We start from the raw sequence: 25,801 nt of genomic DNA on the forward strand, positions 1-25,801 counted from the left end.
TTTTCTCCTATTGTTTAAGGTGTGTTGCGAAACTGTAGCGCCACCTGCAGGACTGGAGTGAAAGTCGGGCTGTGCAGCTGCGGGTTGACTGCGGTGTCTGTGAATCTGAACAGCTCCTTAAAATACTGTACAAACTCCAAAGCTGTGAAAACTAAAGCCTAATATAATGAATTTGAGTAGAAACTTACCCATTTTCATTTCTTTGCTTTTTAATTTAATCTAAGTTTTTACTTGTTATTCTCCTCAAAGCCATCTTCCCACTGTCATTGAAGTGAACAACTTTTTCGTATTTTTGAATTCGTGAATAAAGTTTAAATAAAAAAAATATATATAGAGAGAGAGAGATTCTGAAATGGATGAAGATGATGGATGGACGGTGAGTGTGTCATTCAGAGGCAGTGAGCCTCATCTTTGAAAATCAAACATTTCCATCACAAATTTCCTGACAGGAAAAAAGCACAATGAGGAAAAACTTTAGTCACATTTCAAATTCAGACTTTAAATAAAATACAGCTTGTCAAATAAAATAATCCCGTTTCTACACTACTTTATCAATTTTGTAATTTAATTCCAGTGAAATAAAGCGGGGTTTGTCTTTATAAAATGTAATAAAATTAACAGACAGGTACAACCGTGCAGGCCATGTTACAATGGTAAACCCAATGGTAGGTTAATTAATATGCTGATGAGAATAACAGCAGCACGAATGTCCAGCCCACTGAAGGTCATTTAGTATCGTTTTTCTGATTTATTTAAAATATAACAGCCTCCTGTGGTCGGTTGAGTGAACAGTCACACTGCAGCACCACACAACAGAGAGAGACCGTGCAGAAAAACATTATCAGATACAAAATCAATGGAGGATGAAAAGCTCAGTCATCATTCATGACTCGGCAACGTGTGAAAGAGACAGTAGCTAAAATAAACTTTGTTATTTGTCTTTGTATTTCCAAATTTTTCAGTGTATTTATTTATTGCTCTTTATATTCCCGCCTTCATTTCCTTATTCTTTTACAGATGTATTCTTTATGATGGCACTCCTATTTGGCTCCACAGATATGGATCTTCTAAAAAGACACTGTCTAGTGATTACCTCTGACAGGACGAGGCTATTCAAACACAACACAGGAGTTTAGACAAAGTATTAAAAAAAAGTATTTTTGTTCTTTCTATTTCGGAGCCAAATTGCTGTTCTCCAAACATTTGGTCCCGAGATCACAAATCTCGTGTGACCACCAGGGGGTGCTGTTTGATTGACTTGCCTCAGCAAACCTGCTTTCATGAAAACTCTGACTGGATAAAGAATTCTTTAAGATCACCGGTTGCAATGTGTATAGACTGTAATATGAATGCACAATGAGAATTTCTTTAATTTGTTACGTTATTAAGGTTTTTCTTGCTCATTTGTAAAAAAAACTGATTATCTTTATTTGTTGGTCTAATGTCATGTTTAAAGGAATAGCTTTACTTTGAAAAAGCCTGGAGCATCTGGACACATCTGCTACCTTTAATTAATATTATCTCTCACACAACTGACAGATATTTTCATGTTCTGTCCAACACACGATGTTCTCTAAACTACATGTTGATGAAGGGATACATGTGAGCTGCGGACCTATCAGTTTTTTTTTTGTGTGTGTTATTATTATTATTATTATTTTAATTAGTTTTATAAAAGTAAGAAGGTAATGATGTGTCGGTTCTGTAGACACAAGCAAAAATATATCAATCATCATTATCACAAATCATCGCTCCCATGACGGCTGACGGCGGACAATAAGAACCCTTATGAGAGTGTGTGCATATGAGTCACCTAATGAATGTTGATGGTTGTTACACGGGGATAAATTACTGGTCGTGACTCATCCGTCTAGGAACAAAAGAGAGGGGTTAAAAGAGGAAGACCACCAAAGGACACCGAGGGGGACGTCTGGTGGACTGATGGGACGGCTGTAAGAAACTGTTTCAGGAGGACATCTCAGTGTCTGTTGGGTGTTTATAGGATAAGTTAGTCTGAATTTGTCCTTCAAACAAATGTCTCACTGGTTTACAGGAAGAATTCAGTGTATTAGACAGCACAGATCATGAGAAGCAAAAGAGACACGCTCCTAAAGAGAGGTGGCCATTATACCTTCTCCTCACAAATAACACATAATTGCCTTTTCATAATTTAATGTATTTAGAAGGCAGGCGCGCTGCTCCATTTGAAGATGGCCGAAATGATGAGTGATTAAGTATAATTTGCACATATTATTAATAGCAGGAAGTGACAGAGTGGTGGGAGTCATCTGCCGGGTTCAGTCGATCAGCTCCGTGATCAAATACACAGTAAAATCACTTCGTGTTTATTTGTGATTTGCTCAAAGAGAGCTCGATGATCAAACTCTGTTTCTTCATCCTCCGTCGGACTTGTTGTGTAGCTTTTTTTTCTTTTTTTTATCAACACAAAATAATATTAATACACTTCGTATCTGGAAGCTCATGAACACAAAATTCAGCTTGATGTGCTTTGCTTTCAGAGTATAACGATAAAAAAAAAAAAAAAAAATTAAAACAACCCACAGTAATGGAGAGTATAAACAACTTTAAAACACAGGAGGGAAGCATGCAGGAGGAGGGAGAAGCAGAGCTGAAAGCATTTGCAGGATCTGAGGCTGATGTGACTCAGGTCCGCTTCATGCAGTGAACATTTTTTGAAGAAAATGTATGTAGTCATTCGCACGAAGTATTTTACATTGACTCGGTGTAAATAATCCATTCAGTTAAACCTGTATTTTTTATTTTCACTTCAAACCAATAAATTCAAGTTGTCCTGAATTTACAAAAAAAGAAAGTATCATTTGTCATTATTGGAAATGTAAAGCTAATAAAAATGTCTAAAATGCTTTGAATGTACTTTCATGAATGACTATTCAGTACACATTCCTTAAAACACTGTCATATTTATTGTTCACTAAATTGTCAACAATTACCATATGAACATATTAATTATTATCAATATTCCGTTCATCATTTAATACCACTCCTTTGAATGTAATGGTTAAAACTACATTTGCTTGAGTCTTCTAATTTAGGGGATAATTCCAATTGTAACTGACGTTATTGCAAATTAGTACAAACAGTGAATTTGAATTCCCCCCCCCTAAAATATGATTAGATATATCATAACAATGTTGTAAATCTATTTAAAATTTAAGAACAGTCAGTTTTGCATTACCGTGAACATTTTTCAGAAGAAGTGACACAAGCTGAATCACTTGAAACCTGAACGTGTTTTCAGACGACATCTCTCCAGGAAGACTTTGGTTAATTCTGCTCACATCATCCATCCTGTCACACCGGTTTGAATCTGTTTGTGTCCCACAGTGCTGCATGTCTCCTGATGTGAAGAAGATCAGGAAGAGTCTTAATGGAGTCTTTTTTTTTCTGATTTAATTTATAGTGTGCGTGAAACCTGTATATTTGATATTTTGAACAGCAGCTGACACACTGACTCTATTTTCTGCTCCAGGCTGGACTGGAGCAACTGAGCTTACTGTTAGAAATACCCATAATGCATCAGTAGAGAGAACACAGAAGATGCCTGACAGGAGAACTTCTCCAATGAGCGGTCCTGATGTGGCCTTCTGTCACTCAGCGTGAAACCGCTCAGAGTGACAGACGTCTGTCATCGCACTGAAATAGAATCGTAATCTGAGCTTTCTGCTGTTTTTCCTGCTTCTGCTTTTGTGCGTAACTGCGAGAGTCTTAAGATCTCTGATGGATTTCGAGGTGTGTGTGTCGGTGAGGATCCCTGGATGATCCCAGCCTCTCTAAATGCTAATAACACGAAGGGGAGTAATAGAGTTTCCAGAGAGCCCTTCTTCAGAGCAGCAGGGGAGGACAGAGGATGTATTGTATTTGACCTCCAGAATTTCTCAAGAGTCTGAATGTTTGATTTTAGATGTTAGCGTGCACGCTTGCATTTGCACATCGAGTTCAACTGAGGCTGATGGGGCTGTCATTAAACCAAAGTATTTTTGAGGAGACAGATTTTTATGGCACAGCCAAAAGCACAACCTTGAACTGAAGCGGCCACCAGCAGTGACGTCACCCGTTGGTTCGCGAACGGCTGTTATGAAGCCTCCAGTTCGGAATGCGCCATCTTGCTAGTTCGGAGCAGGAAGTGACCATATGTGGACAAGCTGGGGGAGGAGCCAGCGGTGGATCTGACCGATCTGATTGGAAACCTGACGATACTACGTCCCGCCCACCGACAGCTGTAACCTGACACAGGCCTGTCAATCAAACAGACACGCCCCCAAAAACAGGTCTTCTTGAAGCTTCTTTTCTAATGAATGAGGGATTATTTTCAGATGGACCTCCAGAAAACTAATAAGAAGGAGTGACTTTAGCTAACAACACAGAGATAACTGATGGAGAAATGTATTGACTGAGAATTTTGTGAGACTAGTTGAATGGGAGTCTATGGAGCGGCAGCCAACCTCTAGTGGCACTCGGTGGTATTACAGCTTAATGCACCTCTGCATCAGACTCGTCTTTCAGAGGCGAAGCAACGTCCACTTTTATATCCGGTCTATGTGTGAAAAGTCAGATAGTCACCAAAGTCACCATCGTTTATCCTCTGGGGACCACGAATCGTTGTACAACATCTCATGATGATCTATTGTTGTTGTGACCTTTCAGATGAACTGGAAAAAAAAATGCATCTCCACTTATCCTCCGTACAGTATTTAATTTTTGCACTGTTATGGGAAAAAAATGTAATCAACTGGAAACATATTTACTTCTTTCTTTAAAAATGACAGATCCAGAAACTTGTTTTTTTCATGACAATAATAAACCTTGAAACAGGCTCCAGTTTCCTTTTAAACACTTTAAGATTTCCCAACGCAGGATGGAAACCCATTTCAGGATGCCTCGCGTCTTTGTGTCCTGCTGCGGATGTCCTATTGTGGCCCGTCTCCATCCACCTTTTCCTGGACCTGCCAATGATGCCATAATAGCTCACTAGTTACATCCTTTTCTCTTTCTTCTCAGCAAGACCTCTGTTCCTCCTTAAAGAACAGAGGTGTGTTCTGCTCCGCTGCTGCTGGGTCTCCTTTGATGCTGAGGACAGCAGAGACGGATGTGAAAGCAGATGAATCTGGAGCCCCGGTGGCCCCCCACCCCGGTGTCACCCCCCCACCCCCCCGGAGCTCTCACCACTCGGTAATTGGAAATTTGGAGGAAAAAAATGGCTTTTGCTCAGTTTCCCTTTCCCTCAGCTTCAACTCTAAGATGTACACAAAGTCTGCCACAAGCTCATTAAGTGTCCTTCAGTTCAAACTAACTTTGTTCTACGACCCTGTTTGTGCCCCCCCACCCCACCCCCATGATTAGAGCTCATTGGTGGGATTTTTCTCACAGAGGGTTTTCTTAGATTAGAACCTATAACTCACAAGTCTTTAAGGTATTAATTGTACAATAATTGCAACAACAACAACAACAACAACAAAATCCCAAATTATAGTTTAAAATGTACAAACTGTTGTATTGATATTACAACGACATGTGAAAGTTGTGGAAGCTTCTAGAAGCTCAGAGTTTGTCCTCCTTTTATCTGCTGCAAGGACATTTTGCTCGGACTCACATCTACTGGTTTATTTCATATTCCTGACATTTATCTTACTTGACCGTGGTGTCAATAAAAGCTGTCATCAGTGTGTAATGTCGTCCATCTCTGTACAGATACTGTATAACTCCACCTTGATAGTCGGGGCTGTTAGAAGATAAGTTACATATTATATAACGTGATCAAATTGAATCACAGTCAGACGTAGTTCTGAGAGAGAAACATAGGAACAGAAACTGCTTTGACTCTGAAAGAGCTCAGGTCCCACCGGCCTGTGTGGAGTCTTACAACAGTGACTACTCCGATGATGTCAACAGGCCCTGATCCTTTGGAGGAAACCCTTCCTTCCTTGAAGATTAATTTCTCAAACACCACGAAGTACGAAGCCTTGTTTAAAGACCCAGATCCAGACAGGTCAATAGTTGACAGTGCAGGGATCTATTCATAGCTGTCACTCTAACTCAATTCAGACATTCACAGTGGTCTGCACTAGCAGCACGAAGACAGGACTGAGACAAACCAGAACAGGAAAACCAGGTTCAGAGGACTAACTGACCAATTCTAACTGAATCCGTCTTTTTCCAAAGTGATGTGGCTCCCAGGCCATAAATTTGACGTTTACTCAGGCTAAGACTCAGCAGAAATCAAAAGATTCATGTAAAAGTTTCTCCCGATAAACCAAAGTCTTTGTGTGGTGTATAATGCCCATATAAGTAATCATTGGAATAGTGTGTTTAAGTGTGATCAAAGTTGAAATACACTCATAGGGGACAATAAACCATTGATTATTTATTGTTTAACTATTATATTCTGGAAATACTGGTACATTATTGGCGTCGGCTAATTCTCCAGTGCCAAGTTAAGCAAAGAGAATCCACTCCAGTGGCGAACCAACAAAACGTGTCCCTTTCTTTCAGTTTTGAACTTTCTACCTAGGAATCGTGGTAAAAAAAAACACAGTTTAATGAATCCTCCCCAAGCTTACACAGCTGTTGTCTTACTGTACTGCTTCCACGGTGTAGAGCTGTACACATCATAGCACCAGCAGAGAGATGGGCACCGTCTTGCTGTCAGTCTGTGGTGAGGGAGTCGCTTTATCTCAACAGCTCCTGACTTCTAATCCACGTCACACTCAGTGGGCCGGCGCTCTTCTTCAGTCACCTGGGTCACCTGGTCAACCCCCTCACAGCGCTTGGGTGCACATCACTAGCGTTTAAGTGCTTTTAGTTGTATGACAAAGACAATAAAAGCAGCTCTTCAGAGGTCAGGGGACTTCCAGGATGAAAACTTTGACTGGCTTTTCAACTACACAGAAGTCTTTCCCAGGATTCACCTGGACGTCTGTCCTCTTATGTCGGACTCTCTCTGTGTTTGCAGATCACACCGCTGCCAAGCCTGTCAGACAGCCAGTAACTGGTGTGGAGAGGTGCTGTGATTACAGGTTAGCAGCCGCTGGCATCGACTGGAACTGGGATGAATTGGATTTGATTGAAATTTCCATGACTGTAATTAAATGTAAAGAAAGTTCTGATGAGTCATTGTTGAAACAACCATTAACCCAACATCTTTTGACCCGCAAACTCAGAAAAGTGATGCTCCCACTGCAGATATATGGGGATGCCACCGCCACAACAGATGACTGATAAAGAGAAATACATAATCTGGTGTAACAAATAAAGATCTGACAAGTTGATGATGGTCGTCCATCCAGAGATTCATGAGTGTGAGAGCTGCAGTGTGCTGACTGTAATGCTGCTGATGAAGCTGAGATCAGATGGCCTCTGTGTTCTCTGGCATGGCTTCCTCACCTCTACATCCCTTAATTGGATGTGCAGTATAATGTCAGCCAATCAGATCCCCCTCAGGCTCAGGCTGCTCAAATGAGTGGTTTACTTTGCACAACATTTTTTTAAGCTTCTTTCAGCTCATTGTTTTGGTTTCATGGCCTGAAACTTGACTGATTTGTTTCGTGTCTCTGTTGCCATCAACCTGGTTTTCAGCAGCAGCTGCTCAGTGAAAAACAAAAATCCCAGTTCGCAACCTGCTGAGCAACAAACAGCAGACAATTAGAGAGCAAGGCAGAGTAGATGGAAACAACAACAGAAATCAAAGAGGATTTATATCAGACACAAAAATGGCAAATAGACAAATGCAATCGGCTCCGTGTCTGATATCTTTCACCTCTCGTCCTCCTTGCTCTCATTTCATTCCCATCTTTCTGTATTCCTTCCCCTCTTATTGTCCACGTTACATTCCCCTCTAGTTGTGCTTGTATCACGTCTCACTGTGTCTCTGCTCCATCAGCATCGTTAGGTGCTCTAAACCGTGCTGTCTGACACCGCTGACCATCATTACATCCAGTATCAGGAACTCATCAGCTCATCAGGGAGCTCGTTGCCAGGAAGGCCCCTCCACAGGTCAGTGTGTGATGTGTGCTTTTACACAGCATCAAATGGCCTACTCCGCTTCTGCTGCACTTCACCGGGCTATTACTGTCACCAAGTGTTGGTTTTCACCACCGCAGTGGAGATGTGAAACGTGTTTTCAGCTCACAATGCTTTTAATGAATTTCATTGCCGTGTTTTTCTGGTTCTGGACTTCTGAATGGGTTCTAATAATCTTCAAATATAACTCAACAAGTCATTATTACTGTTACTGAAGGCTGTTATGGGATCTCAGACAGCAGCTCAATCAGACATCCCGCTGTAGGAGCTGAAGATCCGGTATCACCGCAAAGTGTGAAATAGACACGCCGGTCCACTAAAGCAAAACATAAGGTAGCCACGGTTACACGTTTTCCTGTAGAGGAGAGAACTTCTGCATACTTAGAGCCATGTGATTTACAGGAAAATGGAACTTTGAGCAGAGACACGTTGTTGGGGTCAAAAGAAAGAACACGGTTGAGGTTAGGCAACAAAAAACAAGTCAAGAGTCAGGCGCCTCTCAACAGACCTGTTTGAGACTGTTGCATTCATCATCAATCAAGAATTTGTTTACCCAAATGTTTATACTTTACCTTTTGCATTTTTAGCTGTGAACAACAAATCTTTAGTGGCTGAAGAAGTTTGACCTGTTTGAGGTGTCCATTCTTATTGTTTATGCTCTGGAGGTTTTAACATTGTGTACGTTGCACATCGAACCTCGAAGGACTTAACTTGTTTGTGACGTCACAGAACGATCTCGTTCGTCGTGTCCTACATCCATGTGAGAGACATTGAACGTGAACACAGAGAAACTTTCCCAGTGCAGCGAAGCTCAAACATCCAAGTAAAGTCTCTTCAGGATTTTATGATCTGAGGTTTTCAGCTTTACATAGAGAAACATGTCTAATGGTGCGTTGCTCCTGCTTGATGATCTGTCACAGCCTTCATCACTGCCTGATGCGATTATTATTAATGTATTACTGATAACAGATAGATCACAAAGGACCTTCAACGAGGTCTACATCCACGTCTTACAGGCATTTTCACTTTTATCGTTGGCATGAAGACCTAAAAAAGGAAGAGAAAGTTTTTTACATTTTTAACGCTAAAACAAGAAGATCAGTGTGCAAACGTGATTGAAACACTTTCCCCTTTTGTCTCGAGATAGTTCCGTCTAGTTCCCTGATTTCTAAATAATTCATAATATTGAACAGAGATCTCATCGGGTCCCTGAATAAAACCTAAACGGACCCGAACACTCCGCAAAGATAAAATCACCATACATCTTAACCTCCTCTCACATTTAGCTGTCAGTGATGTTATACAAAAGTTCTCTACATCCCTTTATGTGATCTCCATATGAACTGCAACCGCACAGCATCAATAAACAGGTGATTGTGCTCATCCGCTGTTTCATATCTTCGCTTCGCAGAGACGTGCCTGAGGAGGAAAGTAACATCATATTTTATTGGTAAAGCCAGATGACCTTCCTGCTTCAGCAGCAGCCTCCACCGGCTCCTCACTGCCGTAAAATATTGTTCAATTTCACTGTTTTAGACTGTAACGAGGTTCACAGTGTAATCACGGTCAGGTTGATGTCTTTCAGTCCCGTTTGAGGAAGACTGAGCTGTTGTTGTTTTGTTTTCACTGTATATATGAAGTATGCATTATACCAAATTAAAATCCCAGTAGAAATCTTATTAAAGGTGATCTAATCAAAGAGCAGTTCCCGGGGCTGTGTGTGTTTGAAATAACAGCAATGGATGGTCTTCATCTAACCGATATTAAATATTTAAAAATACATTAAATAGCAACACTTCTGGACCCAAGATGAACAAGTTTAGAAAGTGCTACAGATAGTTGAACACAAAATGTAATTAACACATGAATCTATTTAATAACTGAACTCGACAGTTCATTTTTCACTTTGAAACATTGTCACCTGAGTCCCGAGTCTGAAGTTAAGGATGGAAATGAATATGTTTCTGTTCAGAGTAAATACGCACGTTGATTCTGGTGCAGGGATTCAGATACTGAGAGTTTTTGTACCAAATACGTTTGAGAAACGTTAAGAAAACCTTTGAGGCAACAAACTACAACATTAAAAATGTACAGTGGGAGTATCAGGGAGCTGCGTCTGTTCCTTAAAAGATCTTTTGCGCAAAGGCGATTCAATACTCTCCAAATCTAAATGTTACCTCCATGTAGATTTACTGCAGCGGTTTTTAGAGACAGTCGACCTGCGACCTCTTCATCATGTAGAAACCGTGTTTGTATCTGGATCTTGTTTTTCCTTCTCAGCTAAACTCCTGCAGTCTAAAACAACAGTTCTGCAACAAATCCCAGCTGCTCTGTCTCCTGCCACGGGGCACCGACTGCACCAAGAGCTGAGCGCACATAGGGTTCCCTAACACCCTAAAGATGATCCACAAAGGAAACTTGTTGGTCCCGAGTCTGGAGCCTATAGTTGCTTTAGAGACCTGTATCTTAGGCCTCTTCTGCTCCACCTCCACACAGCAGGATTTATCCTTCTTATCTCTTATCATTATTCTACATCTTTGCCAGACATAGTTTCTGCTTTAAAATGTTTAAAATGCTATTTTCTAAATAAAATGCCTCATAATGAGAGACAGCAAGAAATGAAAGGGATCATAACAAATCATAAAGCTAAAATTGGTGCTGATCATTGACGTGAAGATGTTTTATTGACCACAGAGCTGCACTAAGCTCGTTACACTCACATATTAGATGAGGACAGAAAAAACAGCGCAGACGTACTTTTCCCTTTAAATTCAATCCCAGTCTCCGAGGGCGACAAAGAAAAATGTGATGATGGGCATTATGTGATATTATTGAATTTCATTGTTCGTGATCTGCCCCCCCTCTTCCACTGCGGGAGAGGGCTGTGACGCGCGCGCACAGCAGCGGGGTCGGGCTGGGAGGACAATAAAAGGTGGATGGAGTCCTCGTCTCATCCCAACCTGCAGTGTGGAGCACAACAGACAACTTCAGCTGCAGACTTCAGAGTTGAAACATCCCATCAAAGGTGAGTCGGAGCTTCTGCACACTTTAAATGAGCGCTGCTTCTTTTTTTTTTTTTTCTTTTTTTTGTCAAGATCGTTTCTGTCTAACAAACTAAAACAGGGATGGAAAAGTTGTTCTGCTGTGTTCATCTTCAGTTATAATATTTTCAGACTGTTTCCCTGCTGACATCTTCTCTTTATCTTCTTCCGCAGATGCAGAGGTACTTCGGGATTTTTTGCGTGTCGCTGATCTTTTGCGCCACTCTCTCCGAGACCATCGGGCTGGTCATTGCGGTAAGTTGGCAAAATTCAACACAATTTATCTGGTTTTGTGTCAGTCTCATCCAGCCAAGTGCCAACTCACTGATATCTCGATATTATAATTCAAATCTCAAAATCTGAAAAAGAAACATTAGAAAAATATTTACTTGAAGAAAGACAACACAAAATAAGAAATTAAAAATGTTGATTAAAAGTAGGCTATTAAAATTACAATTGTGAAAATAAATTTGACAAGAGGCAGTAACAGGGTGTCAAAATGTTGTTGGAAGTTTTAAACTATAAAAAGATTAAATAACTCTTCATTGATCCGTGTAAGAGAAAGTCGGTGTTCAGCCACTTTATGAAACAAAGAAAAATAGGGTTAGGTTTGGTTAGGTTAGGTTAGGTAGTTACTTTATTAATCCCCGAGGGGACATTTTTTCGCTACAGCAGCATACAGAAGCAATACGATAATAATAGAATAATAGAAAAGCAATAAAATAGACCAATAGATTTTTATACTTCAAAAATAAAATAAAATCAATAGCTACATAGATTAAATACAATAAGAATGGATTGAAAAGAGAGATATATATGTGCACGAGGTGGCCGGTGGAGCTGAGCAGCTTCATTTAACATTTGTTAAATGAAGCTGCTCAGTGTTTTCTGATGAATGGATGAACATCCATATGCTTTTTCATAATGACACCAGATCTACTTCAGTCTTTTTACGAGTGCAAAGATCCCAGAAATGAAGAGAACACACTAAACCACCAGACATTAAACAGTTGTGGTTGGACGTGTACTCATCATGAATGTCATGAACATATTTGGGATTTCAGTGATGTCTTTAAAACGGTTGTTTTTCTGGAGCAGAACGAGTGTACAACATGCATCTTTATTAGAACAAAAACACGAATTTGGAGCACAAATCATCATGTATGTTTTTTCTGGAAGCCACACAAGATCTAAACTATACATACATTTAGTTAAACGTCTTTTGGCAAGTTGGACTTTGACCAACGCGCTTTAGGTTGCATTAATGCGCTTGTGGCAGAATTCTGGTTCGGATATTTGACGACTTCTCAGCAGAAGAGTTCAATCAAATTTGTTAGTTTCCTGGCGTGGACTGGACGTTTAAACACAGTCCACATATCATATTGACCAGGTTGAGGACAGGACTTTGGGAAGATCAGTTCAAAAGCTTAACGTTCGCCTGCTCTTTCCGCCCCACTCCCAGCTTTGATGAGTGTTTTGGGGTCAGTGTCCAAGATTCAACTGTTCACGTTATATTTTTCCGTCCACCTTGTGCATCAAACGGCCTCAGAGCATGATGCTACCACCACCGTGCTTAACAGTTGGTAAAGTGTTTTCGGGGGTTAAAGGCCTCACCTTTACTCCTCCAAACACACCTCAGGTCATTGTGGCCATGTGGTCGGCTACAAACGTCAAAAGGTGTCTCTTTTGGAGCAGGGCCTGTTTTCTGTGGTGGCAGCCTCTCAGTCCTCGGCAGTGTACAACTAGACTAGACTAGTGTTTCTGTTCTGCGGTGGTTCTTTGGTTGTTCCTGAACAGCCGAGCCAGTTTCCTCTCAGCTGAGGGAGACAGTTTAGTGTCTTCTTACAGACATTAAAGTGGAAAAGTGGCTCCACCTCTCAGTAACTTGTAATGTGCTGTTCTTCAGACGCATGCCGTTCACTCAGAAAAGAACCGTTCAAAGAAATCAGTGAACTCTTAACATTGAGGTGACATTCAGAATGAGTGTATGCAAACATCTGACCACATCTGTATCTGTATCTGTCATATAATAACAGACACTCCGGTGTAAATGTGTCTGTTGGCTGGTTCACCTGTGTGTGTGTGTATATGTGTGTTTGTGTGGATGGAAATGTCGGTATATTTTTTTTGAAAGGCGCTGCAGAGTACTGATGGGTAGACTTTATCAATAAGGATGTAAAATGTAGGAGAGATGGAGAGCGTACAATATTACATTTATTTATGGGATTCATCTGTGGATCAGTATATTTCATATCTGACAAGTTTTAAGACACACCTGAGGAAAACAACACACATTTTAGAAACTCTCATTAAAACAATCATCATGTTTGTCCGCGAACTGATCGCGTGTGTTTCTGCATCCTGCAGGCGAAGGAGAAACGTGGCTGGACTCTGAACAGTGCCGGCTACCTGCTAGGTCCCCGTAAGTCCAGACTGCCTGCACACACACACACACACACACACACACACACACACACACACACACACTAGAAAGTGTTGCCCATGTAAAATGGCTAACAAAGACACGATGGAGCTGATCTCCTGTGATTCGGTGCTATTGTTGTGTGTCTTGTCCACGTGTCCACATGTCCACTTGTCCACTGTCTCCACTGTGTCAGCTAATGTCATGTAATTTAAAGATGACCTTTAGAGGACACATGAAGTGAACACTGGGTGTCCACATGTGTGTGTGTGTGTGCGTGTATATGTTCTTAGCAATTTGTGGGGTTTGAGTCAGCCCAGAACAGGAACCCTGGAAATGTTGTCCCTTTGTGTGTGTGTGTGTGTGTGTGTGTGTGTGTGTGTGTGTGTGTGTGTGTGTGTGTGTGTGTGTGAAGCCCAGGTAAAGGTTGCTCCTGCCTCATCCTGTGTTTCAGGTCGTATTGATCACCTAATTCAGATAAAGGATTCTCCCAGTGCCAGAGGCAGAGACGAGCTGGTCGCTCCATGTAAGATAGAAACATACGGCCACTGCAGGGCCTTGGTGTCACACCACGAATTGCTCTGTCCACACATCCTGCCGTTCAGCTGCTCGTGTCACTCATCAGGGGAGGACTCCCGTCCTCCCGCTGCTGTCTGTGCTTCAGCATCCCAGCGCTGTGTCTCTGTCTGTGTTTTAAGAATTCATGTTGATGTCATGAGTGTGTGTTAGTAAGGAAAGGTGGGTTTACAACCGCGTGTGTGTGTCCGTCAGCAGACTGGGAAGAAAGTCAAACCTCTTGTTCCTCCATCTTCTGAGCTTTCACATTAAATGTTTCACTTGCATGGCAAACTAGTCACAACACACTAAATAACCTTTGTTAACCGGTGTGGATAGTAAGCAAATAAGATATGAGGAGCAATGACAGCTACACTGTAGTGACTGAGATTATATGACAGGTCCAGGAAATAGAATATAATATTCATATTGATGTTTTTATTAGTGTAAAATCAATTTTTTTTAAGTGCTTAAAGATCCAGTCATCTCTAATGTGTCCTGCAAGAGAGCTGGTCAAAGTTGTGGCTTTGACATTTAAAGTGCATTCATTAAATTACGATGTCAGCTCGTTGCCTTGCTTTGATCTGCGACCGTTTGCCCTGGGAAAATTACCAACTCAGCACTTCTTCAGAAAGCCTTCATTTCTTAACAAGGCTCTTCTTGTGAAATGTTCACAGGAATGTGTTGGGACTGAAATGGGACAAAAAAACTGTTGAACAATAATCTAGTGTGATTGTTGAAAATAGCAGGCTTCCCCAGCGGTTACACAACCGCAGACACGAGCCACAAATTAACCGTGTGCGCTCCTGTGTGTGTAACATTACTAGATATCTCTGAATCCTCCTTCACTGCTCCTTGAGTGTTACTCGTGTATTTCATGCCAGTGCAGGTTGCTTTTCAGCAATTTTGCTACAAGTTGTTGACACTTCAGCTATTTTTTGCCAAGTGGGAGGTTTTACTGAAACTTAAACTAAAAATGTCCTATTATAGAAACAGGTGAGGATTTATTGAACTATCGTGTTCATTGTTTCACCCAGAGGAAGGCTGGAGGATCAGTGAGGTAGTAAGTGAGTTACTGAAGCCTTTGCGCTGTGATTTAAAGCTTCTTTTCATGGATTGAAGTGTTTGCATTGTAATGAGTGCAGATTGGCTGCTGTTGGTTCACTGTGATGGTAAAAACGAGTCTGAATGATGTATTGAGACATTTTAAAAATCATGAAACACACTTAACGTTCAGCTCTTTTGATCATGAGCACACACAACAAAACCGCTGCACAGGATTTGCAGAGATTATATCCAACAAGCATCTGTCCCCAACTGTCCCTCTGTGGGACAAATTCAAGTTTCTTAAACTGATACTTCAGTCATATATGTATAATTTTATCACGGTCCTGGTTTTCACTGTAACGCAATGAAGCTGTTTTTTCACTGAGCCCTTTAAGTTATCAAGAACTGAAATGAGAAGATTTATATTTCCAACAAAATATATTACAAAACATACTCTTTTATTGTACCACGAGATACACCACTTATTACAGTAAAGAAACCACGACGGGCTCACAGCGACTGGAGGAGCAGTTTATACTTGAAAGACAAAACCATTAAAAGGCATAATTTCTTTCCAGCTAGGGGGGATCGCTCCGGTGTTTCAAATTACACTTCAACACAAACACACACACACACACACACACACACACACACACACACACACACACACACACACACACACACACACACACACACAGAAGCGAGCAGGTACGAGCTCGAGCACTACTTCAGCTTAACCCCCAAGATGAGTCAAACAATTGCAGCCACTTCTCGTCCATCCTCTTCGGTCACATGAGGACCACTCAGAGTAAAGTGCTGCTCAGTGCAGGTGTTTCACCTTAAAAACACAAAGACAGAGTCCTGAAAAGTTACAGAATAGACATCGTCTTCATGAACTAATGACCAGCGGAGGCAAGAGTGAGTGCAGTCCGGATGGTTCTTGTCATTGCTTTTATCTGTTCGCGTGAAGTTCACCTGCAGTATTATTAAATTTAACCCAGAATTAATCATCTAAGATAAAAACACTTGACAGGTTTTTGTTTTTGTTTTTTTTACACATTTCTCAAATGTTTCAGCAGCAGACTCCATTTCATCTGACTCATCTCTTAAATACATCTTTCTATAAAAAAAAACAACTATCACAAATATGCTGATATTTCACACAAATTTACGGTACAAATTAAGTCAATTTTATTTATATGGTGCCAAATCACTACACAGGTTATTTCATGGCACTAATACCAAAGTCCTTACAAACAGAAGTTTTACAACACCACAGAGGAATTTCAACATTTCACACGTAAATTAAGACTTAAACTTAAACTTCCCTTTAAGGGAGGAAAAACTCTCCTATTAACAGAAAGAACCCCCCTGACAGAACCAGGCTCAGAGCATTGGGGTGAAAGGAGAGCACAAAGAGAAAAGAACAGTTTGCTCACTGATTATGAACTTCTTAAACCAGGTGATTAGAACATACAGAAAGTGTACGACGTCAGACAATGACCCTCCGATCACTCTGCGTGTCTGTTGTTCCATGTTCGTCTTCATCATCCTCATCGTTCCCGTGCTCTTCCTCCTCTGTTCAAACTGCACTCCATCTTATCTGAAATTGTGCTTCTTTTTTTATTTCTTCTGTCGGTCAAATCTGTTCTGTTCTGCAATTCCATGAGCCAAGCCCTGCAGGTGGTCCGCACCCGTTTGGAAATTGAACCAAACAATTACAAACCAAACACCATGCTGAAATATCCAAGTGTAAACAATGTCCTGTAGCTCTTCCTACAAGAGTGAGGCTGAGGTGTGCACTGTGTATGTATGTGTGTCTAATGGATGATGCCTCTGAAACAGTGGGATCTTTAGAGAAGGTGTATGTTTTCTCTTATTTTAATTCATCTTGATAATCTCCAATTATTTTATTTTGTCAAAAAATAAATACAAATCTGTTTCAGTAAATATTAAAAAAAAATACTTCACAGCTGAAGTCTGGAAACAGCTGGAGCAGCTGTAGAGGATTATCTTTCAAAGTAAAATGTAAAACTCACATTGTAGTTTGATCAAGATGTTGAAGCTGCTGAATTTTAAGTGAACTTAAGTGAAGTGAGTTTAGGGCTTGAAGCATTTTAATCACATGCTCAACTGACCCAACTGCTGTTTGCATGACTGTGTCGACTGTGATCACTCCTCACTGTCCAGATGGGATAGATGGACACAGGACACTAGGAGACAAGGCGGGTCTGGCTGGAAAGAGGGACATGGGCCAGGAGGAGGACTTCAGAACAGGTCTGTCTGTCTCACACACACACACCGGATGATCTTCCTCTCTTTGCTACTACACTTTAACTCTGAACAAACCACCAGTCGGCTGGGAAACAGTTTATTAACTAAATAAAGCCGCTTCTTTTTTATTAGTTTTCTGGAGTTTCATCTGAAAAATAATCCATCATTAATTAGAATGGGGGATTATTTTCATTTTTCTTTGTGCTGGTTAAAGGGTTCCTACTGTTGATACCTGATATCTGTATGTTTTATAATGAGCTCCTGTCAAACCTCACACTGTCCTACATGACATGATAACAGGCTGTACGCTGTCACTGTGCCTCCACAGGATCTCTGAGAATAACAGATGAAGAGATCATCCACACTGTCATCGACTTCCTGTCCTACCTCAAACTTAAAGGTATGCTTCTCACTTCTGTTCCAAGAACATTCGATATTAAAAAACTACTGATCAGTTAACATGTGTTGCAGATGACCATTAGGGGATTATGTAAGTGGGAATAATGGACCAGGAGGCAGGCAGGCAGGCAGGCATCACTCCCTCCCCCTCCTCTCCCCGTATCTTCCGCCGTGCAAAGGATTGTGGGTTAGAACAGCCAGAGTAGCATGCTGCCCCGCAGACTGTAAAATACGACCGGCTGTAGTCGAACATCCTGGTACTTTTGGCATCCTACGTTTAACATACTATGTACTGGGACATAATAAATAGTGTGGATATTGGAACACAGGAACTATCTAACATTATGCTGCCCTCCATAGGACCTGTTGTTAGCAGGACAGAAGGACTCTGTAAATATGAATATGTATCATATTGGAAGTATATGAGAGCTTTGGAGATGGTGACTAACCCCTCCTGATACAGTCATGTTCACATCCATGTCTGTGTGTGGTTTCAGACATGGGAGCCCTGGACAGCCTGCCTCCCTCCATGACATCAGACGAACTGACCAATCCCTGAAGAGTGTTCGTCCCTCTGCTGAGTCCATGTTTCTCCTGTGTGGGCTTACACTGTACCTTAATGTCCCACCACTGTAGCTCTAATCACTTCGACGATGTGGATTTGTTTTGGTTCCAAAGATCCAACTCCGATTGATGGTCCCCCCCCCCGCAAAAAAAAAAAAAAAAAAAAAAAAAATCCCACCTTTGTGCTCCTGTAAATAAAACTTGATGTCCACTGAGTCAGAGTCTGACTGATTATCACTGTGAAGTCTGTTCACAAACATCTCTGTATCATCATCACCTGTTCATCTGGTTTCAGAGTGGAGTGAAATAAACTAACAAATGGCACAACTGGGATTTATTTACATTGTTCATCACAAGTTCTTTAGTATCTGTCTTATAAAACAGAACATCTGTATTTGATTCGTTATTACGGAAAAATTCTCTTCAAAAACATTAAAATGAGTCTTTGTTTTCATATTAACCAAAGTGAAAAGAACATTTTAATTTACTATCATTAAAAACTGACTCATTTTATCATAATTATCACACTTATCTAAAAATAATGACTCTGAATCACAAAAGCATCTCTTTTTAATATTGCTGAGTTTGTTTAAAACCATTCAAAGATTTGTAAAAACTCTGCATTAAAGCATTTAAAAGAAGCTATAAATGTCTTAAATGTTTCTTCATTGAAAAAATAAAATAAAAACAGAAGTAATTGTGTTTGTTCTAAGGAAGAACGACTGGAAGTCAGCTTCAATCACTGACGTTAAAAAACATAAACCAAACCAGAAGCCTAGATGTAGTCATGGATTCAGACTTCAATCTGAACAGCTATATTAAAACAATTTCAAAGTTGGCCTACTATCACCTAAATAATATATTGGGGATTAGAGGATTTATGTCTCAACAGGATTTGGAAAAACTTGTCCATCTGTAACTGTGTTTAAGGGTCTCTGTAAAAAGTCAGTCGGACAGCTGCTGCTCACTGAAACCAAGAAAGTGGATCACATCACTCCAGTTGAGGTCTTTACACCAGCTTCCTGTCCAACAAAGAATCCACTTTAAAATCCTGCTGTTGGTCTATAAAACACTAAATGGTTCATTTCTGATCTGCTGCTACTTTATGAACCATCATGACCCATCAGGACGTCTGCTGGTCTCCTTTCTGTTCTCAGAGTTCGAACTAAAAATGAAGCAGCATTCAGTTTCTATGCTCTACATATCTGGACCAAATTCCCAGAAAGTTGCAGGTCTGCTGAGACCTTCCGATCCTTTAAATCAAGACTAAAGATTTCTCTCTTCGCTGCCTTTCACTGAACCAGATTTAGGGATGTTGATTATTTTCTTGCATTTCATGTCTTAAACTGTAAACTCCATCCTATTTTTAGATAACTTTAGTTCTTATATTTTAATCAGTTTTTAAATGTCCTTTTCTTTTGCCTGATGTTTTGATGCTGTTAATGGTTTTATGTGAAGCACTTTTGTTGTTGAAATGTGATATACCAATAAACTCACCTCAAACACAGAGATAAAGGTATCTTTGTAATGAAGTTAATCAGGTCACAGACATCAGTTTAAAAAAAATCCACATCTAGAGAACAGATGGAGCTCAAAGCTCAGACCTGAGTCACACATGATCATCGGCATATGCAGTTTGTCTGTCAAACATCTTCAAGGCTTGGACGTGAGGACGTAACAGTTGTGTTAAAGGCTTTGGAAGAGGATGGTGATGTCACATTTTTGTTTTTTTGTCCTAGGAGGAACCGAGCTCAGCTCCGTGTCACCCGACAGCCTCTGATGTTGGACTTCACCAGGGTATGGTGTGTCCGAGGTAGTCCTTGAACCCTCCGTGATCCGTCTCTGAAAGACTGCCGAGGACAGACAGCATGCCGGAGACGCTCTCCTCCACACCCAGGGTGGCCTGAAGCAGAGACACGCAAACGAGAGCTCAACAACGAGAGACACACACACACACACACACACACACACACACACTATGTGGTTCACTAATACATGTACTGTACGATGTCATGTCCCGTCAACGCACCGCATCTCCATTATGGCTCCTAAACTTCTAAGAAAATAAAATCACACCTCTGTCCAATCAGATCAGAGACACCTGGCTGTCATCATTACTGCCCTTTTAGATGAACTTCATAAAATGAGGGAGAAGGTGACAAGATGTCCTGATAGTGGATCAAATTGCTAAAGCTATGACATTAATCAGAAATACAAAGTCAAAATGATAAAAGACTCAATCGTTCAAAAGGTTTCACTGCCAAAGGAACAATGTGGACTCGAGATGTGATTGGTTGATCAAAAAAAGCCCTCTGTGTTAATGAGGCTGTGAAGAGCTGTAACTGTGTGATCACTGCTGATGAAGGTTGGAACAGACTGAAGTCATCTCTGCTGTACAGCTGCAGAATATCTCCGTGCGTTTATCCCTTTTATTTCTGCCGAGTGGACGATACGATCGTCTCTAATGAGATCGAACACGATCATTCCTGCACGATGTCGTTTGTAGTGTTTCATTAACTTTCGGCTTTCAGTGTTTGAAAAATATTTCTCCTGCCTTGTTTTATTTTCGCTTCTTTGGAAATTCTTAAACCTCTTAAAAGTCCTCCTCTCTGCGAACAGTTTCAGAGCGGAGATGCTTTGTGAACAACTTTGATCTTCACAAGGATCTCCTCTTCACTTCACTTTAAGGTGAAGTTCACAGAAAACATAATTCTGAGAATTGTTAAATTTTTGTCACAAGGAGGAACTCTTAGGATGAGAAATCTTTATTTCCATGTTTCACTCTACTGCAAAACAAATCTACTAATGCAGCTTTGGAAGCAGAGAAATAGCAGAACACTTACTTGGGGTCCTCCCATGTCGGTCCTGACCCAGCCCGGGTGCAGAGACATGCAGAGGATCCCCTCGGACCCCAAATCAGCAGCGAGACACCTCGTCACCATGTTGAGCGCCGCCTGCGAGAGTTACAGAACAAACTGCTGATGAGCAACGACACATCAGAACACATCATCACAGGACTCGACCCGAGCGCCTCGGGTCGGCTTGGGTCGGTTCTGACCTTGGAGGTGCGGTATGCGTAACTTTTGAGGTTGGCTCCTGCACCGGTGTTCTCTCCAATGGAGCCGAGGATGGAGGAGATGTTTATGACCGCTGCCCTGTGGATGCCCATCCCCGCGGACTGACCTGCAGCCGCCGTCTGCAGCAGAGGCAGGAAGGCCTGGAGGAGCGGAGCGGCCAATCAGCAAGGAGCATCACATCAAACACGTCAAATCAGGAAACAGAACATTTTCAGAGTACAAAAGAGCGGTTCAACGCTTTAAAAGGTTTTTCTGGAGCGTTCAACCTCATCGAGGTCTGCAGAGCAGTTTCCTCTGTTCACATCTGTCAGAGGAGACAATTACCAGACAGACCGGAGTCACCATCTGCTCTCATATTCAGCCTGTAAACACCTCACTAAACTTAATACTCTGCATGACGACAGCAGAGAAACTGTCTGCTGATGAAGACCAGGAGATGCTGCTGAAAGCTTCTTAAAAGATGGATAGATAAATACTTAATTAATCCCTCAGAGGGAAATTTTTATGTTACAGCAGCATAAAAAAGAAGCACATTCTATACAATAAAATAAGATAAATAATATTAAATAAACTAACCTAAACTACAGTGCGATGAATTAAAATAAAACAACATACAAAACAAGTGCAAGGGAGTTATTGTTGTGTGATGGATTTTGCCAGAGGTGATTTATTGTACAGTCTTATTGCGGTCGGCAGGAACGATCTCCTGAATCAGGAACGATCTCCTGCATCAGGAACGATCTCCTGGATCAGGAACGATCTCCTGGATCAGGAACGATCTCCTGCATCAGGAACGATCTCCTGGATCAGGAACGATCTCCTGCATCAGGAACGATCTCCTGGATCAGGAACGATCTCCTGTATCTGTCCTTGTGACAGCGGAGCTGGAGGAATCTTTTGGAGAAAGTGCTCTTCTGTCCCTGCAGCAGGTGGTGGAGAGGGTGGGCAGGATTATCCAATAGTTTGTGCAGCGTCCTCCTCTCCACCACGTTTTCCAGGCTGTCCAGTTTGTAGCCGATGATGGAGCCGGCCTTCTTAACCAGTTTGTTAAGTCTTTTGGTGTCTCTGGCTCCAATGTTGCTCCCCCAGTGAAGTACAATGCACTGACCACAACAGACTGGTAGAACATCTCCAACATCTTGCTGCACACATTGAAGGATCAGAATTTCCTCAAGAAAAAGAGTTGACTCATCACCTTTTTGTAGACAGCATTGATGTTGGTCTTCCAGTTCAGTCTGTTGTCATGGAGACGCCAGGTACTTGTACTCCTCAACCATGTCCACCTCCTCTCCCAGAACTCTCAGCGGTTGTGGAGCCGTCGTCTTCCTCCTGAAGTCGACCACCATCTCTCTGGTCTTGGCCACGTTCAGGAGCAGGTGATTTCTTCCCGCCCACTCCACAAAGTCCTCCACTACTGCCCTGTACTCATCCTCCCGTCCATCCTTTATACACCCGACCACTGCAGAGTCATCAGAGAACTTCTGCAGATAGCAGGACTCTGAGTTGTACTGGAAGTCAGTGGTGGAAGAGCCCTTTAAAGTTGAGGGCTCTGTGTCCATGCAGCTCACCAGGGGGGATAGAGGGGGGAGGGGGGAAGGCAGCAGAGATGTTTGGGAGGTGTGAGGTGTGGAGGAGACAGATGAGGGTGGTGAACTAAACCTGTTGAAGAAACAGTTTAGTTCATTTGACCTCTCCAGTTTTCCCCCTTGTTGTCTCTCTCCCCCCTTGAACCCAGTAATCTCCTTCATCCCGGTCCACACCTCCCTGACGTTGCTCTGCTGGAGTTTTGCCTCCAGCTTCCTCCTGTAGGAGTCCTTGCACTCCCTGAGCTTCTCCTTCAGGTGGCGCTGCACTCTCCTGAGCTCCTCCCTGTACCCAGACCTGAAGGCTGCTTTCTTCTTATTAAAAATAACTTTCAGGTCACTGGTGATCCACGGCTTGTTGTTGGGGAAGCAGTGTCCAGTCTGGGATGGTACGGTGGTGTGTTCACAGAATTTGATGTATTCTGTGATGCAGTCCGTCCTGCTGTTGATGTCCTCCCCATGTGGACCACACAGCACGTCCCAGTCTGTGGACTCAAAGCAGTCCTGCAGGGCGTCTTTAGCCTCCTGTGTCCACCTCAAAAAGGTAAAAGGTTAAGTAGAGCAGTAGTTCAGGTCAAAGTTTTACTAATGTTATATCACTCACTGATCTCCTTAAATGTTCACACCACAGACATGTTGTCGTCTGTAACATCTGGCCCTGTGATTACACCTGTCCTGTCAAGTGCTCCAGAAACACATCTGCATGTAATCCAACCCAGCATCACAGCGAAGTGTGCGATACTCCCGTCAGTCCACTAGAGGGCAGCGTGTCAGTGTCAGCTTTGCCTCGAGCATGTCAAAGATCATTTCTTTACACAACTCCCAGGTGAGGTGTGGATTTTTTTTTATCTATCTGAATGCCAACAACAACAAATTGTAAAACAACAAATATATATATATATATATATATATTCCTTTATATAAATAAAAGAAAACTTGTTCTTTAAATAGTTCTCTTACGCTCAAGCTCAATTATGGGGCTGTCATGTATATAGTTTTCTAATAAATTTAGAAATTTCAGAGCAACCCATATCCATTGAAGACTTGAATAACTTCAGATTAAGCCCCACCCCTTAGTACAGATAATGTTGAACTCCTTCGTCTCCCTACCTTCGTGACGAAGAGCGGCGCCACACTGTTGACCTGGAACATCTGCATCATGTCCTCGGGGGTCACAGCGTTTATGTCAATAGTGCGTCCTATGGCGGCATTGTTAATCAGACAGTTGAGGCCTTTATTACCCAGAATGCTGTGGACCTCCTGCAGCGCTGAGCTGATGCTCTGCTCACTGTCCACATCTGGAGAACCGACAGGAAATGGAAACAGGACTATCATCGACTAATCATAAATACGGTGCATCAGTGACTGACAGTCTGGAGAGAAGATGTCACATGACAAATGACCAATCAGATGGCGGTGTGAAAAACAGTGTTTAAATAGAGGTTTAAAAAAAGTTACAGGCTGCAAGTTACAGAAGGACACTGAAAATCAGAGAACACAGGGTGTGTGTGTGTGTGTGTGTGAGATACCACACATCTTCAGAAGATGCAGACTCACCCAGTGTGACGATGTGAACTCCTGGGTACGTGTCACTGAGCTCCTGCAGGTGCTGCATGAAGAAGGAAATGATTCTGATTAATGCGACATGTACTCGGTGATTCCAGCTGACTTCCTCTAAATGTTCTGATCAGGTTTACTCTGAAAACATTTAGAGAGTGTTTTAGAAGATGAGAATAACGTGTGCACAGTCAGAAGGTCCAGACGACAAAAGTAAATATGAGCAGTGAAACTTGGTGAGTCGTTCACAGTTACTTCAACCGAATTTTTATGGAGCTTTGGTAGACGAGGAAGATGTGAGGTAAATTCAACAGCGTGCACTGGTGTGTCACTCTTATTCACGTGGACTGTGCTGATTCAGTGTGGGATGTCAGTGCAGCACTTTGAGAGCAGGTCACTCCTGTTCCAGCTCAGGATCTGTGGGAGTCACAGAAATCATTTTGTGACATCATAACCTCATCAGGTTGTCATCTGAAGAGGGTCAGTCTGAATTTCATCATGGAGCTCATTAGGGTCCTAAGGGCTCACGGGATGTCCAGGTGGGTCAGCGACCAGGTTCAGCTGAACTCGGACAACCCTGAAGGTCACGTGGTGCACACCGATATAACAGGACACATTCCGGTCGGTGACGTCTTCAGACGTGTTACATTACACCGAGTTCACCAAAGTCACTGAACAACAGGGACAAGTTCGGAGACAGTTGGTTATATGAAGACATCATCAGAGTTTGGTGTCCGGTCATATTCTCGTCAACACGCGAGCAGGTGCGACCTTGTCGGTACCGGACAGACCGGTCGGTACCGGACACAACCACTCACGAAGCAGCACAGGAAAACGAGCCTGGCGCCTCCACCATTAACTAAATGAACTACCGTGCTGATGAGCACCAAAACACCCGTCAGCACGTGCAGGGTTCTCACCGGGGCGCCGGCCGGGTTCCGGGCTGCCGCTATGATGGTGGCGGGTCGGTTGCTGCTTTTAGCCAGCTGTCTGACCAGCTGCAGCCCCAGCCCTCTGCTGGAGCCCGTTATCAGCACGGAAGAACACACGCTCGCGCTCGCGCTCATGGTGTCACCGGGTCACCGCAACGACGAGAACCGGACAACGAAGTGCCAGCCGCCGGGTCTGAAGCTCAGGCTTATATACATTCGGTGACGTCACCACGCGAGGCAGGAGGGATGCTGCATTCACTTCCTCTCGGAAATCTAATAATTCAGAGCACAT

General features: G+C 42.2%; 2 protein-coding genes across 3 annotated transcripts; one reads left to right on the forward strand and one right to left on the reverse strand.

The window, feature by feature from the left end:
- The first annotated feature begins 11,022 nt into the window (after window positions 1–11,022).
- Window positions 11,023–18,879, forward strand: gal (galanin/GMAP prepropeptide). 2 transcript variants are annotated; one of them, XM_069163365.1, is made up of 7 exons: window positions 11,023–11,083; window positions 11,274–11,354; window positions 13,467–13,521; window positions 13,976–14,047; window positions 17,314–17,400; window positions 17,726–17,797; window positions 18,294–18,879. In XM_069163365.1, the coding sequence occupies exons 2-7, from the start codon at window positions 11,274–11,276 to the stop codon at window positions 18,353–18,355; spliced, it is 429 nt and encodes a 142-aa protein (XP_069019466.1). In that variant the 5' UTR covers window positions 11,023–11,083; the 3' UTR covers window positions 18,356–18,879. The 2 variants fall into 2 exon arrangements, with proteins under 2 accessions (XP_069019466.1, XP_069019467.1); XM_069163366.1 differs by lacking the exon at window positions 13,976–14,047 and having other exon boundaries at window positions 18,294–18,849.
- Window positions 18,880–18,912: 33 nt separating this feature from the next.
- On the reverse strand, window positions 18,913–25,695 carry LOC138206568 (C-signal). Its single transcript, XM_069163364.1, has 6 exons — window positions 25,498–25,695; window positions 24,578–24,629; window positions 24,131–24,318; window positions 21,419–21,577; window positions 21,204–21,314; window positions 18,913–20,263 (listed from the first exon to the last, which is right to left on the reverse strand). Exons 1-6 carry the CDS (start codon window positions 25,642–25,644, stop codon window positions 20,150–20,152), a joined length of 771 nt encoding a protein of 256 aa, XP_069019465.1. The 5' UTR covers window positions 25,645–25,695; the 3' UTR covers window positions 18,913–20,149.
- Between the last annotated feature and the right edge of the window lie 106 nt (window positions 25,696–25,801).

The sequence above is a fragment of the Embiotoca jacksoni genome, unplaced genomic scaffold, assembly GCF_022577435.1.
Source record: "Embiotoca jacksoni isolate LCO1_2020_lvr unplaced genomic scaffold, fEmbJac1.0.p SCAF_3, whole genome shotgun sequence".
Lineage (NCBI taxonomy): Eukaryota > Metazoa > Chordata > Actinopteri > Embiotocidae > Embiotoca > Embiotoca jacksoni.

Excerpts from the sequence above, each read along its gene's own strand:
- gal (XM_069163365.1), top strand. The coding sequence starts at position 11,274 with ATGCAGAGGTACTTCGGGATTTTTTGCGTGTCGCTGATCTTTTGCGCC. Across the intron at positions 14,048-17,313 it reads AGACGAGCTGGTCGCTCCAT|ATGGGATAGATGGACACAGG; the intron begins GTAAGATAGAAA and ends CTCACTGTCCAG. Across the intron at positions 17,401-17,725 it reads GGAGGAGGACTTCAGAACAG|GATCTCTGAGAATAACAGAT; the intron begins GTCTGTCTGTCT and ends GTGCCTCCACAG.
- LOC138206568 (XM_069163364.1), bottom strand. The coding sequence starts at position 25,644 with ATGAGCGCGAGCGCGAGCGTGTGTTCTTCCGTGCTGATAACGGGCTCC. Across the intron at positions 24,630-25,497 it reads GGAACCCGGCCGGCGCCCCG|CACCTGCAGGAGCTCAGTGA; the intron begins GTGAGAACCCTG and ends TTCTTCATGCAG. Across the intron at positions 21,578-24,130 it reads CGCCGCTCTTCGTCACGAAG|GCCTTCCTGCCTCTGCTGCA; the intron begins GTAGGGAGACGA and ends CCGCTCCTCCAG.